Source organism: Calliopsis andreniformis, chromosome 7, assembly GCF_051401765.1.
Source record: "Calliopsis andreniformis isolate RMS-2024a chromosome 7, iyCalAndr_principal, whole genome shotgun sequence".
Classification (NCBI taxonomy): Eukaryota; Metazoa; Arthropoda; class Insecta; order Hymenoptera; family Andrenidae; genus Calliopsis; species Calliopsis andreniformis.
In genome coordinates, this window is record NC_135068.1 from 3,753,220 (window position 1) to 3,772,149 (window position 18,930).

Sequence of the window (18,930 nt, forward strand, 5' to 3'; positions counted from 1 at the left end):
CTCCGATTCGTCCTCTACGCATAATGTTACTCTCGATGGAACGGATAAGCTATAGCGTGTAATCGTAATTCATGTTTATTATAATGAAGATTTCACTTTACTAATTCATCATCTGCGAAAACTCGCTGAACATTTGAATAAGGTCGCTGGCGGGGCATCGATGACCTCAGCACCAGTTTAACCAACAAGAACGGAGCTTGCCTTATCACCTATTTAGACGAGTTCGAAATTCGAATCTCGTCGAACAGAAACGGAGAATCACGTGACGAGACGTGTCGTTGAGTGTAACAAATAAATCGCAATTGTGGAAGCAGTGGTACCTTGATCGAGTCAAATCATGGATGAAACATGTTTCGATGGCCTATGACGGTTTTGCGTACGATGCTCCGTTCGTTAATGGTTGTACGAAAGGGCGCAACGAATTAGAAAAAGGGGTTAAACTTTCTAAAGCTACTCGTAAACCGGTAATAATGAAGAAGATAAACATGCATCTTAAATTCTATAAACGTTTCTAACATTTTCTCATCAGTCTCTGCTGTCTTCGACAATGGTTAAGTCAGCGTCGCAAAATGGCGGCGCGTTCTATTTACAATAATGGCGTAATAGCTGGAGTGTTTGTAATCGTATTATTCTTCATTTTGATAATTGCAACCCGTTAATATTCCTTGCGAACTTGTTTCCGTTCGTCCTTGTTTCTGATTTTGCTCTGCGTGTATTGTTTAAATTCATCTACCATTTTACACTATACAGAAGATGTATATGATCCAATTTCTATGATATATAACGTTCGTATATTGTATAGATACATAGATTTGTATAGTCTAAAGTTTTGGCAAACATTGGGTCAATATAAAACATCGTTAGGTTTTCTATGTGTATTGTATGTATATACAAAAAACTTTGTAACTTTCAACGTTTCTCGTGGCATGGTCAATATACATATATACAGGTTATCATCTTGTCGAAGAACTAAGTTGCATCGATGATGAGGATTGTCGATCGTGTACTAGTAATGTAGCTCTTTCACAGAAATTCATAACTTGTATAGAAATTAATAAAATTGTTTACAACGACCAGTGCAGAGTTGAGTAAAGTAATGTCCTGAACAAAATTTTGGCAACACAGATTTTCAGCTTTCATTTTCTCATGTATAAGTCAGTCAGTATTGCCAGATACCGGGACAAAGTGTTTTCCAGTGACGTCATAGAGTAGAAAAGTGAGAGTACCGCAGGAAATGCAGTCAAATATATCGTGTGGCACTCCCACTCTTTTACTTCATGATGTCACTGAAAGAAATTTTGTCCCAGTGTCTGGCAATACAGAGGTTAGTTCATATAAAATATTGTAGGCTATCTTTTCCAGGAGTGATAAAGATAGTTTTGTAATATTGTAAAGTTAATGGACCGACTGTACAACATCTGTAAAAATGCAAAACAAGGAATTTGAAGAATCAATAATGTAAATATAACTGAATATATGATGAGACAAATTGAACCCTTAACTATGGACACCTAATTTTAAGATACACAGATTTTAAAGATCTATTCATGTTAAATTTTTTAAAAATTAATATGATGTTAGTTGGAATGTGGAAACAAGATATGACATGTACACCCAACTTTTATTATAAAGGCTTTGATATTTTAATGAAAGCAGTAATGAAAATATATCATGCGAAGTCTACCAGACTCCAAGTCAATAGTTTCAGGTTAACTACCTAAGTTTCATTGAAATCAGTCTTAGAAACTAATAAGTTGAGATTAATATTTTGATGATTAACACATTAGCAAAGAGCTTCAAAAGAAGACAAGATTTTAATACTGAAAATAAATCGTAATTGTCTAAAGGCGTTGTAAATGTTCGTGTGTCATTTTATAGAGGAAAATATATGGATATCTCTGGCATTTTCCTAGAAGGCGCCAGTATTGTCATATGCCGGGATAAAATATCTTTCAATGACGTCATAGACTAGAAGAGTGGGGGTACTTCAGGCACTGTAGCTAAATACCGTGTGCTACCGTCACTTTTCTACTCTAAGACGTCACTTTAAGCCATTTTGTACCGATTTCTGGCTACCCTATACTATATTGTTTTCATATAAAAGATCCTATCAGGCATTGAAAAAGTATTATAATAAAAATTTGTTTCTATCTTTAAAATTTTATGTGACTGTACCTTATACATAGAAACTGAATAATTATATTTAAACAAAGTTTAATGGCAAGTATAGTCATCGTCTAGCTATAAAAAAAAGAAACTATTATTAAAATCTTTTACATTGCACTACCTTATTCAGCTCTGCCTCCATCAAACGTTTACAAAGAAGAAAACGTACATAGTAATTAAAAATGTATATAAATTCTGTATGGTCATCGAACACACACTTGCCTACACGTATTCGCAACATTAGCTTCATATTAACAACAAGTGTTCGATTTATCTGTCATATTATTTTCCATCTTCAGAGTAAGTGAACAAAACGTAGCTTGAGTTGAAAAACAGAAAGATGAGTGACTTTATTTCTCGTAAAAAAGCTTCGATGATGTTATCAGTCTTTACTCTAAAAGTCACTGATGTAAAAAACACTTTGATAGAGGGAGGAGATAACGAAATTATTTATTGAAGTCCTCGTTTAACGTTTCGTTTTAATGGTTCATCGTATTGTAATAAATCGTGTGAACGATCTGTTTACTGCAGACCTGTACTTTACCTATCTACATGTTAGGCGGGTGTATATTGCTACTGTATCACATAATATTCGCTTATTATTATTTAATTACGCGAGCGTTGAAAAAAAAAAGAACGATAGACAAGATCGTTAGATAAACGGCAGTGACGTGGTTTTATCTCATTCTGGCTCCCCTTCGATAACCGCACCGCCAAATTTGTTCCACTCGTACACGGAACAAACGTCGAGAAACTTTGCTCGTTCTCCTCGTTAAAACTGCTTAAATTTTGCTTCTTACGCCCAGTCCCCATTCTGCTGAATCTCTTTCTGTGGGGATTTTTAAAAATTCAGGACGGGAATAATGAAGTACATCCCTGGATCTGATGTTAAAATTGAGACGAGAGAAGTGAAGTTGGAGTTCTTGCTAAAAAACGGGTAGCAGCATACCTTTGATTATAGAGTAACGAGGAGAAAGGATCGTTAAGGCAACAAAGGGTACCGAGGCACCTCGTTATTTCTTTCGATCTGATGTATTTTCAAATGCGACTTTTTATTTATACCAGGTGAAACTAAGACAAAAGGAATCCTATATCGCGTTACTTACAGCGCCCATCGAATATGGACAACGATGCTTAAGCTCGGGGAACACGAATAATAAAGAGGTTCATACAAACACATGCCCTGCATAAACTTATCTTCAAATCACAGCCACTTTTGTGATTCAGTTCCAAGTGCTTTGAAACTGGAACGCTAGATCTTTAATAATTATTCCAGTGTAAACGTTCCCTTCTGTAGTACTCTGCTATTTGCTTTGATTCTTGATAAGATCCCATTCCCAGAATGGTTCCCACTTTTACAACCATTTCCACTTAAAGCAAGCGAACACTTTACGTAACATGATAATGGTAGCAAGCAACAAGTTCAGATACAATATATATTTGTCTGAACCTTTTTATTCATTTTCGTCAGCAAGTGCCTCAATGTTCCTCGAACTTGGCCCTCATTTTGATATTTCGCAAAGGATTTCGACAATTGTCCCGCTACGATAAACGTTCCTTAATTCAACCTATCCTCTGCCCGAGCGGACTTGCGTCAAATTTAAGACTATACCCTGCTAAATATAAAGTACTTACGATATAACAGAACAATCCCATTGCACGCTAACAATCTGCAAAATCATTGAATCCTATCGTAAACAAGTCTTAGTCGATACTTTACGATCGAATTTATGGACATATGGTGTCGAAGCAAGGATCGAAACATTCTCATGATTCTCGTTAGATATTGCTACGTTCTTCACTGATAGCTAGCGTCGCTGGTCTGGCTCTTGGTAGCCGGCTGGGAGGTGGGCGATGCCCTGGTGAAGTTGCCGAAGTTTTTGGTAGGCGAATCTGATGCAACGCTAGCTAGAACCTTGTCCCTAGGCGGTGGAGCAGAGCTGATACTGGATGAGCTGACACCTGAGTCGCTGGACTTCTCGCTGAGGCAGCCCCTTTGACCCAGTCCAGCGACACCACCGGTACCTTCGAGACCAAGGTCAGTGCTGCCAACCATGTACTTCACCATGCTTCCCAATTTTTGCCCACTCTCGCAGGTGTCCTCGATCACCACAGTCTCGCCGAAATTCCCTCGTTTCGCGATGAAGCGGACGTTTCCGCTGCGCAACAGTGGCGACTTGTCGAATTGGCCCTCCTTTTGACCAGCCAGGTTACTACCGATTGGTATGTTGGGGTGGAAGTCGTCCTTGCCATCAGATAAAGCGCTGCCTTCGGTACTGACGCCGCTAATGTTCTTCACTGGCGCTGCGGCGTCGAGATTGTTCTCTCTGGAGAGCTTCGTGGACGTTGTCGATTCCGGGCTCACAGCTCGCCTGCTGGTGGGATTCTTGTGAGCGTCGTAACAGCCAGAGTCCCGCGGGAACTGGCGACGATTAAACGGTGAACAGTGGCCGGATGTCTGGCCGGAGGTTAAGACCAGTCGGCTGACCTCATCGCCTTCTGAGCTTGAAGCTAAATCGCCCTCGCTTCCGGCTATAAAAAGAGAACAAAAGCTGACGTGTAGCTTTGGAACCCTAGACCCTGGAAGATTTTGATTTTTTGGGATGTGTGGAGAACGATTAGTGGCTGTTGTCGATGAGTTATGCATTTGGCACTTTTGTATAATAATGTGTATGCTGTTACTTAGAGTCTGAAGTATCATAGTTAAAGCTATAACTATAACATATACGTGACATTGTTTTGGTTTATAAATGTGATTTCATTTAAACAATTGTTTTATAGATCTCTGCTTATCGATCAAATAGAAGCTTTTATTTTTCAATTTTCTCTAAATACTACTTCATCATCAAACTATTTCTTGGGGTATAGAATTATCATAAATGATCATAGATGCCTGATAGTATAGACGCAATTACACTGAGACAGCACTAGGTGACTTGTAGCACGTCACAATATTGTTTAAGTTAAACAGCATGTACACATTTTACAATAATTGAAAAATTATTTCGAACAATTCTCCTAAACAGTACCATGACATGAGTTTTTGAATAATTTCTTAATTACTATAAAATGTGTATAGATTATTTAACTTAAAAAATATTGTGGTATGCTGCAAGTCGCATAGTATTGCTTGAGTGGAACTGTGTCTTAAAAGTTAATTGTACGTTTCAAAAAGTTCTAGTAACTGAAAATTGAAGAAATTGAATTTTTTCATATGTTATGTCGTACTATAATGAATACTAGAAGAGGAGTGTAAAATAATGTAATATCTTTACAATGGCTAAATGTATTTAAAAAAAAGTAAGGGACTTACATTGCAGATCATGGAGCAACTGTACAGCTGTAAGTATCTTGGCGCGATGCTCTGGCTGGTGTATACGCAGATAGTCGAGATCCGCAGGTTCTATTTCTCTGAAGAGTTCGAGGTCCTCGTATCCGTTCAACACGAAAACAGGAATGTGTTCCTACGAAAATATGTCAGTCGACTTTATATTACTTTTGCACTTTATTTGTTTACAAATAAATACGTGCTTGCGTGAAACGAAATTATATCAACTGTTCTTTAATTCGAACAAACATAACTTATGAATAGATAGTATTGGTTCGTTATAAACTCGTCGCTGTTATCCTCATTTTCCACAACCTTTGGTCTTAATAGGAAGAAGTCAATAAGGAATAAGTTGATTTAAGAATAATGTCTGTCATTTTCCATAACCTCGTCGCTTGTATTGAATTGTGAGGTTATGACTAATATTATTATTACGAAACCATTATATATTTTTCTTTTTTCTGATTGAATAACGGACTTAAGTTTATTCTAGTGAAGTGGAAGACAGGAAGTGGAAGAAACTTAAGGACTAGCGACAACTTTGTAACGAGAAAATACTACTTTCTAAAGTCTAATGACAAAAGGGAACAAGTAATGAGCTTATAACGCATAACCGTCATTTCTGAGATCATTTTATACATGATTCGTTTTCTTCTTGCAAAAGTAAATAGTGAATAAAAGGGAGGAAATAATTCCAAAATTATAGCTTACTAGATAACTTTCGAAAGAAAGTTAAATATTTTTGTTTCATTTTTTACCAGTTTCAAGTAACTCGAAGTCTAAATAACGAAACCTTACACAGAACGATCTTCTGAAGTCTCGCAGGCGAAGGAAGAAAAATATGTATCACTAGAAGCGCTGGACTGTAAGAAATGAATCAGAGGATCGAAAGAGAAGGATGGGAACAGGTGAAAAGTGGAAGTGAAAAAGTGTCGACGAAAAAGGAACTCGCCACAATCCATGGAACTGCGAGTTATACGCGATATAAAAGGTATGCGCGGGAGGCTGGGGTGGGGGTACGGATGAAAAGGAAGAGGGCTAGCGAATAAAGAAACGTATAAAAGCAGGTTCCCTGCTTTGCATTCAAAGCAATGCAAATGCGAATCAGTTTGTTCGAGCCGTGGGAAGATATTGCTCTCTACCTGAAGATTCATTCTCTGCAAGAGCTCTTGAACGGAACCGGGCTTCTGCCTATACCTCTGGCCCCACTTCCCCCGCCCATCGGGTTCACCGCGCCTTGGAACCCTGTCGTTCAGTATCTCGACGTTTATGAACTTGAAGTGGCCTATCCTGTTGTGCAAGACACCCTTCCACAGACCGCTCTTGTTCATTTGTACCACTTCGATAATGTCTCCCTTCTGCAACAAAAGCCATGTTGCAATTTGTCTGGGTATCTACCTTGTACGAGCTCCTCGAAAACTCTTCCACTTTGTAATTTAAAAAAGTGAACGCGATATTTTATGCCCGAGTTGGCTTACATTAGCCAGTTGTGTTACGAAGTTGCGCTGCTACGAGGATTCGCTAGGAACGTCATCCAACTGTGACACAAGGGTTTCGATGCAACTTGTAAGGAGTATTTGGAAACTTTGGAAATTTACAGACTAGAAAGAAATATTCAACGTGAACATTTTTATTGGCAAATGTCCATGTTTAGGGATTGAAAGTAGCTTTCAGAATTGAAGGTAAAAAGTACAGTTTCCATAATATCTCAGGTACTATTTTGTATAACAGGGTTTTAATTGCTCATTCAATATGTATTTCTGAATTATATACTCAGCTATGTGAATAGATTTTCAAGATTTCAGTTGTTTAAAAAAATAAATTCGAAAATAGTAAACTCTGATACGTTATTCCATTTTTGCGCAAATTTTCTAAAAGAAAAAATGCGGATTTGATAGGTAATTATCACTATAATATGTTTAAAGTCTTTAGTACTTTGCAAGAATTCGGAATACTATAAAATTTCACAATCACTTTACCGTCGCTGATCCTACCAGTTCTTAGAACTGAGTTCACAGACTGAGCTTTAAACGTCGTCTCATGTTTAATACTAAGATAAATGAAATCCCCATAGAGGTGTCTTGGTACCCAGACATGTTTATTTCTATACTAACGAATTCAAGTTGAATTCTCACTCCGATTCACAGAATCCATCCATTTAGACAGTATTGCGACATACTGGAACAGAATGTCTTCCAGTGACGTCATAGAGTAGAAGAGTGAGACTACTGTAGGTAATGCAGTCACATATAGTCCAATACCCCCTGCTATTTTACTCTATGACGTCACTAGAAACCATTTTGTCCCAGCATCTGGCAATACAGCATTCAGATGTAGTCTTGGACTACAGTCGTTTGACAGAGTGTCTTTTATGGTCTCATTTTATGATGTTAGAGTACAAAAACTATACCATAATCCATTTAACAAGACGAGTTAGTAAATGTAAATGTGTTGCCCTTGTTCTGCATGTTGTGTCGTCTGTCCTTGTTCTTGTTTCATCTATGTGCATTTGTTTACATCTGTTGACTCGACTCTGTAAATGGACAGTTTTCTTCCTAGCATTCGCATTCTGGTATCACGTTTGAATGCATATCAGGGCAGGTTGTTTTCGAGAACTTGATTTAAGAAAGGTGAAACAAATGTGTACCAGGTCAGTAAATTATACAAAAACAAACATGTTTGGTTTGAAGACTATTCGGGACTCCTCTTTGAGGATTTTATTTGTCTTACAAATATGTCATTTCAAACTTATTCTGTGAATTCAATTCTCAGAGTCAGTAGGGATACGAGTGGACGCCAAAGTGGGCAGAAATGGGAACACTGATGGAAGCTCTGCTATATTGAAAATAATCTAGCAGCTCCACTTAATTTATAATACATTCATCCAACTAGTTTATTTAGCTTGTCAGTTTCGGACTCATTTCCCAATACCGAATAAGAAACTCTACTCCCAAACAAACCTTAAACTTGAGTGCCTCCTTATCGTAAGGACTAGGCGTGTAATCGACTAGTGCCCTGGCCCGGCAGAGTACAGGTCCGATGGTGGTTGGGCTGATGGTGTCCCTGTCCTCGCAGGATATCGAACTGTGATTGCTTCCTGCACGCACAAGTGCCTGCGTGCTGGAACCACTTCCGCTCGGAAGGCTCTCGACACTGCTGGCGCTGCACGGGAAGGCCTCGGAAGAAGCGCAATCCTGACGGAGCCTCGAGATCTTGCGTTGCACATCGTGCCGCAAATTTCTCGCCCGCCCTGCGATCCGTGTCCTAGCGTCGCCCTCGAGCAGAGCGCTAGCTTCCGACTGGAAATTGGAACATGGTGTTGGAAACTGTTGGACAGCTCTGAGTCGCTCTTTTCGACCGTGTCGATGGAAGTAGAAAAAGAAACTTCGTAATGGCTGTTGGTTAGTTCATACGAGGAGTCACACAAAACGCAGTCACGTTCTTCAATGGATTGGAAGACGCTAGGTTGGAGGAGAAGTGATTTGCAATTCGTGAGAGCTGCTAATCTTGATGGATATATTATACTTTTGGTTAGTAGAGAATATACTGATGTTCATAAGTTTTGTTCAGCTAAAGTCTGGATGGATATTCCGTAAATATTATTTGACTATCTTCTCCTATTGTTTCAGAGCAGTGATATCAGACTAGTAGAACTTCCAGACATCATTACAACACGAGTAGAAGTCGGAGGGCGTGGGATCTAAGACGATCGAACAGCATCATTCCTCTACTCCTACTCCTATTGTAGTGATGTCAGAATGTTCTACTTGTCTGGCATCCCTGTTTGGGAGTCACCTGACTCTCGAAGCTGGTATCTACGCATGCGTAAAGACAGAAGGTGGGAGTTGATTTCCCTCTAATCTGGTGTTTACAAGATTACCTTAAACGACCAAAACTTGTGAACTCCAGTATAGCAAGTGGAATTTCAAGACGCTTTTAAGTGAGATAGTCTGTAATTAATAAACGGAGTATTCATTTGCTATGACCACGTAACTCGTTATACGCGAGGTGCTTGTAGTGTTGGTAAGATATGATTTTCACATACATTTGTTCAATGCTAATTTATTCCATTTTGACAAGAAACATAAGAGAAAATGAAATAACTCAAGAAAGTTGTGGTAGTAATGACAAGCATAAAGATTACAGTAAATTCTTGTTGTATGTTCATTGCTTGGAACTAGACAGGAACATATATCGTACACAGGGCAAGTAATTCTCACTTCACTTGAACTCAAGTTGATTATTCGTGTCTGATGGAGTTAAGATTCAAGGGGCACCTTCTCTCGCTCACGTAGTAGGGATAGCAATGAACATGTAACGTGTACAATCTAGCGAATATAACAAGATTTTACTGTATACTATAATTTGCAGAATAAAACCAATTAAGTTAAATTGTCCCACGTTATTTCTCTTTGGTTCACTATTACACACTATCTCATTCCAGCGTGCAACTTTACCGAATCATCCATCAGAAATTCAGCTACTAAAGAGGAATGTTACAAATATAATACAATACGTGGACCTCAGAGACTGATTACCTCTTTAAAAGGTATTATTGGTGGGACACGCCATCGTGCCATTCAATATCTCAACTGTACATGGTCCTAACAGGATCCTATCATGCGATTGGGCTGTCTGAACTTCAAGGTGTGTCTAGTAACTCAATTGAATTCGGACTCTTCGTTCCGTGTAACTCCTCGACCAATAAAAAAATTGGTTAGTGAAGTCTTTTTACAAAAGTATAGGATCACTGGGGTACTTATTTGAGATTAAAACGGTCGTTCTGTAAAGATTTGAACACATGCAACGATTATATGTCACGATCGTGGAAAATAAACAAAGGACGATGAATCTCTGCCTCGGACCTGCTTAACGTCGTTGTCGACTTGTCGGTGGAGTAGACACACGTGTTGTGATTGTATAATTCGTGAAAATGTCTAGAAACGTCTACCTTTGCATCTGGCATCGTGTACATCTGAACGAAACACCGCTATTAGGTAAAGTGTATCCTATTACGGTGTAGCGAAGTAGCACGAGAACAGATAACACAACAGATAACGTTCAATAAAATGGCTAATGAGTGATCAGAACTTGCATGCATTCAGCCATGAACATATACATACACATATAATTTAGGCTGTGTTCGCCAATCTGGTCGAATGTTCGAAATGGATTCCTTTTGAACATAATTAAATGATTTGGTCATTTGCATACAGGAGGTGTTCCGTAAGGACCAAATAAGAAATGTTAATTAATTCACATGCAGGGTTAACCAGATGAGAGAACGTAGCCACTGTCAATATAAAAAGGTAACTTACCCCACCAAACAGGTAAGGTGCAGAACATTAATGGAGGTAAGTATCGTAGATACAACTTTACCCAAAGTTTCAAATGGTAACCATAGCTATAATGGTATTGGGTTCGTGGAAAAGTCATGTTTTGTTTGTTGCAAGTGAATTCTTGCTTCATCTTATTTTTCATAATTATTTTTGGCTTTATTATGTTATAGCATAATACATATAAGCTACATTGCATTACTTCCAAGAACGAGTGACCAGAATGTATACTGGCGTATCATGGAAAATGCAAAAGAATTATTTCAATTTAATTCTTTGACTTTTTTTTAAATATACGTGGTTTTATCTATAAAGCGTAATGTCAGCTTAACAGGACGTATGTACATCAGTTATAAATCAAGATTTAAATAGATTTATTTATTTGCAGTTAGATCATTAATCCCGTTCAAATATTTGAGGAATTTTCTATAAAACTTTATTTTAAATATACTGGGCTCGTTTTTCAACGTTTGATATGACAAATATTTTTTTAAACTCCACTAAACTTAAAAATACGTTCATTGCTATTGTGTTGTGGCAGAAAAAAATAATTTAACGACAATACTAGTCGTTAAATTTGATTTAGAATCCAATTTATATGTATATGACATGCAGCAAATTGATTATACACGTATGATACACATCAAGTACTTCTTCTTAATTCCTTTCAATATTTTGTCCAATTGTGTTTCTATTAATGTTTCCTTGAATTTCTGACTAAAAATGAACTTAAGTACTAAAATTCATATATCAGCATTGTTGTGTGCATTTGTCTATAGTTAAAGGCTAAGAATAGGAACATTATAATTTCATAGGCGATTCCATAGACATCATTAGATTTAAATAGATCATTTATTCCAATGAAACCAATCTCACTTTCCCACTAACCCAACAGCGTGCATCTCTTCACTGCCTGTATTACTTTATAAGGAGAGGCTATAATCAGGATCTGCGCTTTTTGATGGAAATTGATAGCAACATCTAAGTAATGATGGACCATACAGAAATAAGATAATAATAATTGTTACCAATTAGCTATTTTTATAAGAAATGGCTTTATATATTAACATTTTGACAGGTATAATTAATTCCTTTATTATACAGCATACTTTATTATAACAGAGTCAATGAGTTTTGGGAATTCAAGGTCACACATAGCTAACCCCCTCTATATTGTTCAGTTACACTACTACGCATGATTTTATCACATGATTGACGTAGCGAGTATTAGCGCATGCGCGAATTGAAGAACTGTTCCTCTATATAGTTGCCTCAAAGTCGACCTTGAACGACCGTATCTCGTGAACTTCAATATATGTAAATAGTATGCATAAATAAGATAGTGTACCATTACTTTAGTCAGTAATTTAACTACAATTAAAGAGATTCGTATATTACAACTGTTAATTATTGTATATTCATGATTCATTGCTAGTAATAAGCTCACAGAATATAAGGTGAGCGGTATTAAGGCTAATTGATATTTAGGTAATTTGTTCTAAGCCATTCAATAAGTAAATACAAACAATAAACAAATAACAACATAACAAGAAATTTCAGGATTTTAATTTTACCGTTTCACGAATGATTTCGAACTTTTTCTGTTCCGATATAAAAGTATTGGAATCAGGGATTTATAAAGCCTGTGTAGCAAACGAGTTTTACTCTATTTTGTTGTACACTGTACTTGCTTTAAAGTTTTTGATTGATTTTTTCTCAATACAAATACGTACAGAGTATAGAACGAGACTATATGTACATAGCTTATCACATATGTATTATGTTGTAAATAGTAGATCTATGTACGATAGTTACAAATTTTAGGTTCTATGAAAAAATTATACAGGAATGAAGATTGTATAAACGACAGTTACATATAGCTAAATATGTATATCTGATATACTTTTATATTTTAAATTAATAATAATTTTCATATAATTTTCATACGTAATGTATACTAAAAATATGAAACTAAAACTTATGGAGCCTGTTAAAACATAAATATAATTACGAGAATTTAATGAAAAGCAAGAAGTTCGATACTAATTATTCATGCTTGCACTGGATTACTACTTCTGTAGTAGTATAGTTAAATATCAATTTAATGTCTAATCAACTATTTGTATCAACACCATTAACCTCTTCTTTTAGTTAAATTACTGACCCAACACATAAGACAAAGCTATAAAACCGCTTTTTAATTTCTATCAAAATTTGGACCTACAATTTGGACCTAGGAAATCGAAACAATAAAAAAATGTGAGTAGTTTTAAACGTTTCGGTATCTTTTTAATGTTTTCATAGCACAATTTGAGCCGACTGTCAAGAATCTGTTTTTGTAACTTGATTTAATGATTGTAAATAAACGAATTATGAGAAAGTTGTTCGTTGTTTCTAAGTTTTTTTTTTGTAATGTACACTTCGTTATAAAAACTCTTACATTTTAACACAAAAGCATTGCTAATTTGACTAATCGCAAGTCAGAAGAAACATATATAATTGTTGGTGATGTTACTAATAATGCATTTATGTTAAAACGTAAGATATGCTTTGATTAATTGCATGCAATCTTATTCTTCCATTTGTTGTCGGATACCTTGTGTAATGAAACCTCAGTTATCCATGATCTCTGATCAGTGTTGGTAGGTGTTGGGACAAAGTGTTTTCCAATGACGTCGTAAAGTAGAATAGTAGGGATACTGTAGACAATGCAGTCAAATACCGTGCAGTACTCTCACGCTTCTACTCCATGACGTCACTAGAAGACATTTTGTCCCGGTATCTGGCAATACTACCTCTGATATTTAAATTTTTTAATGTATTAACGATAGGGGTACAATAAGACTTCGATATACACTCGAATCCTGCTCAATTAGTAACTTCATAGAAGTAATAAAACTAGCCATTAATCTTCTTGTTTTAAATCTGATGTTATATTCATTATTCAAGATTCTGTATTTGGATTCGTTCAAAAAACGTCCATCTCGATCACAGCCTCCCCTTATTGGTAGCTTCTACAACATTCACAGGAAACTGTTTCTTCTACTTAGCCACGATCATGCGACAATCTAACAGGACAAACACAGAGGAAGCGAAGAGTAAAGTGAGAGAGAAAGGGAGCATTCGTGAAAGGAGGACTTATATATGTCACGTACTGTGTGTACGGTGGCCGAGTGCTGATTTTCGAGTTCTTCTTGATCCTCGTAGTCGCTGCTTTGGCTCGGCGATAGTCCTTCTTCGCCACTACTCCGGCTCTAAAACGTTGATACTCGCAGAGACAGTTCTAATCACGCATATGGTAAAGGATAAGCGGGCTCTAGCTTGGTCTAGTTACGCGCGGGTGATGTTAGAGTAGAGGGATGATTCAGTTGTTACGGAAGGAAGACTAGATTCAAATTGAACGAAAAGTTACCATTGATAGTGTAGAATGAGAGAACGACATGATGAGGGTACGGTATGTGATGAATATAAAAATAGTTACCATACGTGCACGTACGAGGATCAGCCCAAAAGATGTACATGCTACGAGCTTTTAGACAGATGTTGGGAAAACATTTAGGTAGTTTTCATGTATCTGATTTGTTCTATTGATTTCGTTCGTTTTAACTGGCTGACACTGAAGGATTTGCAGCATAGAGATTTATTTGATAGAGATTTATTAATTTTTCATTTCTTGTAGTTTTAATTTTCAAGTATGAATAACTTTATTGTGAACTATAACTTATAATAGGTACACACGTAAAGAAATATTATGTGTATATTATACCTTTTATTTTGAAAATTGTTTGGGTTATAATTTTTAGGTTAGGACAAGTCTTCAAATGATTATTATGACATACTATGTTATTAAAAATAATTGAAAATATTACTTTTGAATACATGAAAAACGATTGATGTAAACAGTAAAAATTAAACATAAATCTAACATTGAATTCTATGAATAAAATAAGAAAAGAATAAATGTCTCCCTACCAAAATGAACATTTATTTAAAAATATATGTATACGTAAACTTTGTTTTTTTTTTGCAAATCCTTCAGTCATACGCAAGTTTTCTCTTTTAAGTACTGTAATATTATATCTTCTTTATAAAAACAATATTGTTATGAACAAAATATAAGAATTTTTAAAATATCATTTGTTTCTTAATTATCCGTATATAAATAAACAAGTGTTTATCAATGTGTCCGTGTGCACAGCAGAAGGAACCCAATCACGTTAAGGTAGTAAAAAGGAATGATAAAATTAATCAAGTTTCGATCTAAACATGCCTCGAAGAAAATTTCAGGTAAAGCATTCCTTTGTAAATCGGAAATATGCCTTTATCTACAAACTTTTGGTACATTGTTAATATAACGTAGGGCGCAGAATTTGCTATAAGATATATGTAAATATACATATACCAATATGTGGAAAAAGTTAAAAGCAATATACTAAACGTTCCAAAACTTCGAATTAAATTTCTGGAATGTCGCATTCCCAATCATTCACCCTAAAATTTATGAAGTACGTTCGATTAACTGATTGCCCAATAATGAAATTTCTTTCATTTTATTACATTCGTTTCTACTGTGATTCATTCAATCAAAAATTCCAAATAAAGTACCTTTAGCAGCAAAAACAAATTAGCAAATATGTACTGTACATTTTGCATAAAATACTAAACTTTGAGTATATGTTGAATTAGTAGTATAATTTGGGTAAGAGTGTAAAGGTAAACCGAAACTGTAAGTTCCAGTTAAAAAAAATTAATTTAGAGATGGGTTGTGTGAATTTGTCATAATAAGTAATTTATAGTGTACTAAATTTCATGAGTTTTGCTCACTCAAAGTTAGTTTGCAAACAGAAATCGAATTTCCACCTTCTGAGGTCACGCATGCGCTATCACTACATAAATAGTTGCGTAATTTGCGTGACTCCCATAGGGCAGAAATAGATAATTAACCCTCAGACAGCAGACTGGTTTGCATTTATATGTAGAGCCAGCAGATTCAGGGTCACTTTTAACTTTTGACCCAGCGTTCGCTGTCTGAGGGTTAAGCAGCGTACTAGGAGTACACCTTCAAAGACCTTGACCAGCTAAATTTTGTAGATTTCAATGTAAATATGCATATGAACTAAGTATACTATATTGTACATAATATATGTGTAAATAATACTCAAGTGTACATTATGTGCACTTAGTTTTTCTATTCATGGGATTTTAGGTTAAGTAAGTATTTCTCTGCTTTAGTCATTTTTCTTAGAAGCATAAATCGAATGATTATATGAAGAGAACTATATAGAATATGTACATATTCAACACAGTCGACGACTATTTTGCATGGTACTTCCAAGACAATACTTAATAACCTATTTTATTTTAGAAAATGAATCTATTCTAACATTTTAAGGTTGTCCTACTTAAGTTTATCATTTAAAATATTTTTTCTTTAATGTTTAATGAAAATAAAAAGGTGTAGCTTTTTGGGTGTTATAGTAGTTTTTATGAAGATCTCAACATTAAGTCTATAAATTGAAATCATTTAATGTCTAGAAATGTTATATAGTTAGAAAATTGTAGTTACAAGTTAGAAATATTCTTATTGTTAATAAAACTATAGGAATGCAACACAGCCGAATATAATTAATTAAAATACAGTAATAATTGTCAATAAATTCTGGTACCATGATTTATAAATGTGATTAATATGCAAACGTACGTTTGCATCTGAAGTGCCTTTATTCGTTACATACACGTTTACAAATTTGAACTTTTCGGGAAAGACATATTTTACAAATCTATCCTACAGTTTTGACTTATGTTTTATTAAAATATCACGGTTTCAAGATCAGTCTGTTTTGTGTGTAAATTGTGAAAACCTTCGTCCGAATTTTAAGATCCTCAGCAAGAACTAACATCGTAAGAAAATCGTTTCAGAGCACTAAATACAGTAGACACTGAAACCACTGTGTATTATACTAATTGCAAATTACAGATAAAAAATACAACATGAATGTGTTTTCTACGGCTACAACTCGTAATTTTCCTGACAGATAATTAAATATTAAAATGTGTGGAAACGTGACAAGAAACCTTCCTTTTTAAGTAAACGATTAAAGATGAGGTATGATGTCTAGGCGCTCGTTACCTATCATACTTAATATCCCTAATTCATGTGATTTACGAGGTAGCTTGATAAGGAAATGCAGCTGCATCACTTAAAGCAGTCGAGCCGACGCCGTCCATTTGGTACCCTAATGAAAAGAACTTGCGTGTTATAGAAGAAAGGAATAGCAATTGCTGGCTGTACAAGCGGTGAATTACATTAATTTGTTAATGTGTGAGTACACGTATACTCGAAAAGGAAGGAAGAGAGAAAGTGAGGCTGTCACTACTGTGTTGGTGTCAGAGCAAAAAATGGGAAAATGTACTTTGTCCCTACGATCATGTTACCTATTTAAAAAATTCTACTTAACATCAACGTTGATTACTTTAATAGCGATCACGAACTAGTTAAGACGAACTAATGACTTATTAAAATCGGGAGGGACTAGCTAATCAGTTCTCTACTAATGGCACGATAATGCTGCCATACGCACATGAGGAGTAAGGTACGCGCTGATCACAAAACTGATATTAAGATGAAAGAAAACAGAGTTTAGTAATGAAGGTGATTATATTTGAGAAATGGTGGTATCCGAGCAAATTCGTTAAAGTTCTGCTTATGAGAGTTGTATGAAGATATGAACATGAGATAATTACACATACTTGTATTTTCAATTGTTTGTAGTAAATGTCGTCGCTAATTGTTAACCGCTGAATATTGTGCAGATATTTTAAGTATAATCACATGTTGTAGCTTATGAAATATTACATAGTCGTGGCAAAGATTTGTATTGCTTTGGATGTCAAATTTAGCATAAATTGATTGGGATTTATTTTAATCGATAATTTTGCTGAATAATCTGTTCCATTTTGTAAGTGCCATTTTTGCAGAAAAGATTACTTGTTGAATTTAAATACTATAAAATGTAACAAGTGTTATGGTTAAAATGGTATAAGCTTCTACATAAGTGTATTTTGCAAAAGGTCCAATCTTTCCATAACTCTATTTATTTTAATCATTTAGTTCTAAGTTGTATATTCTTTATTAAACAAATATGCAAGATTTTGCTATTAATAAGAAACTGCGATTACATTAAAACTATAATCATAGTATGCACTATTTTATACAGCGAGAAAGTATAGTGTCGTCCATACAAGATATAGTGTGTTGCGGTCACAATTTGCATTATTATAATTGTTACTGCATATTTTTACGTCAATTTTAAATATCATCTCGAATTTCAACTAAAAGAAATATTATTAAATATCAGTCAAAAATGCTATTAAACTTTTAAATTAAATACATTTCATTAAATCAAGTGTATTGTTGCAAGCTGAAGCATGCCACGAAAAACGCTATGTGCCTCTGCTGTATGAAATAGTCTAAACTTTAACTAAACAGATGTTTTGTCTATTTAAAATACTAATAAGGAAAGCATTAACCTAGAATGCAAGTGTGATTTTCATATTTGTTTTAAGACAAAGATGTGTAGAATTCATGATTTTTTCTAACCTCTAACTTTTATGACCCGATACTCTAAAATCTATTTTTAAGTACTAGTTTTTTGGTAGAAACTTAGAAACATATTGTTTGGAACAATTACTGTATATTATCGTCCTAGAACAAAAGTTTTATCAATCGCAAAATTAACGAGTTCTAGGTTATAGATTTGTGTTCTAACCTTAAAATCTATTACGATATAATAAGGTACTATCAATGCTTTGATAAAGCAACTTGAAGAAAATACTTCAATTTTTATTTTATTAAGAACATACGAATATATATATAATTTATGGAAAACATAATTTTAGTCTTCAAAAATTCAATTTTTTTTACTTTACATTTAGTCTAAGCTACAGCGAAACTTATCTAAATCAATAAGGTCTATTCTTTCAAATGAACCTGAGAGCCACAACCCTAGCAGCCATAAGCAAGACACACCCCAAAGAAATTTCGAACATCTCAATTACTATAGAATATTAACAGAGGAAATTCCAGAATAGACATACTCC

At 35.2% G+C, this 18,930-nt stretch overlaps 1 protein-coding gene across 1 annotated transcript in view; it reads right to left on the minus strand.

Moving 5' to 3' along the window:
* Window positions 1-2,740: 2,740 nt before the first annotated feature.
* LOC143181736 (uncharacterized) overlaps window positions 2,741-18,930 on the minus strand; it is a 585,733-nt gene continuing 569,543 nt past the window's right edge. Inside the window, exons 11-15 of the mRNA XM_076382294.1 lie at window positions 13,986-14,084; window positions 8,455-8,793; window positions 6,637-6,852; window positions 5,480-5,630; window positions 2,741-4,698 (exon numbers count right to left, since the gene is read on the minus strand). Of these exons, the coding sequence (XP_076238409.1) occupies window positions 3,965-4,698; window positions 5,480-5,630; window positions 6,637-6,852; window positions 8,455-8,793; window positions 13,986-14,084 (1,539 nt within the window). The 3' untranslated portion in view covers window positions 2,741-3,964. The remainder of the gene's footprint in view (window positions 4,699-5,479; window positions 5,631-6,636; window positions 6,853-8,454; window positions 8,794-13,985; window positions 14,085-18,930) is intronic.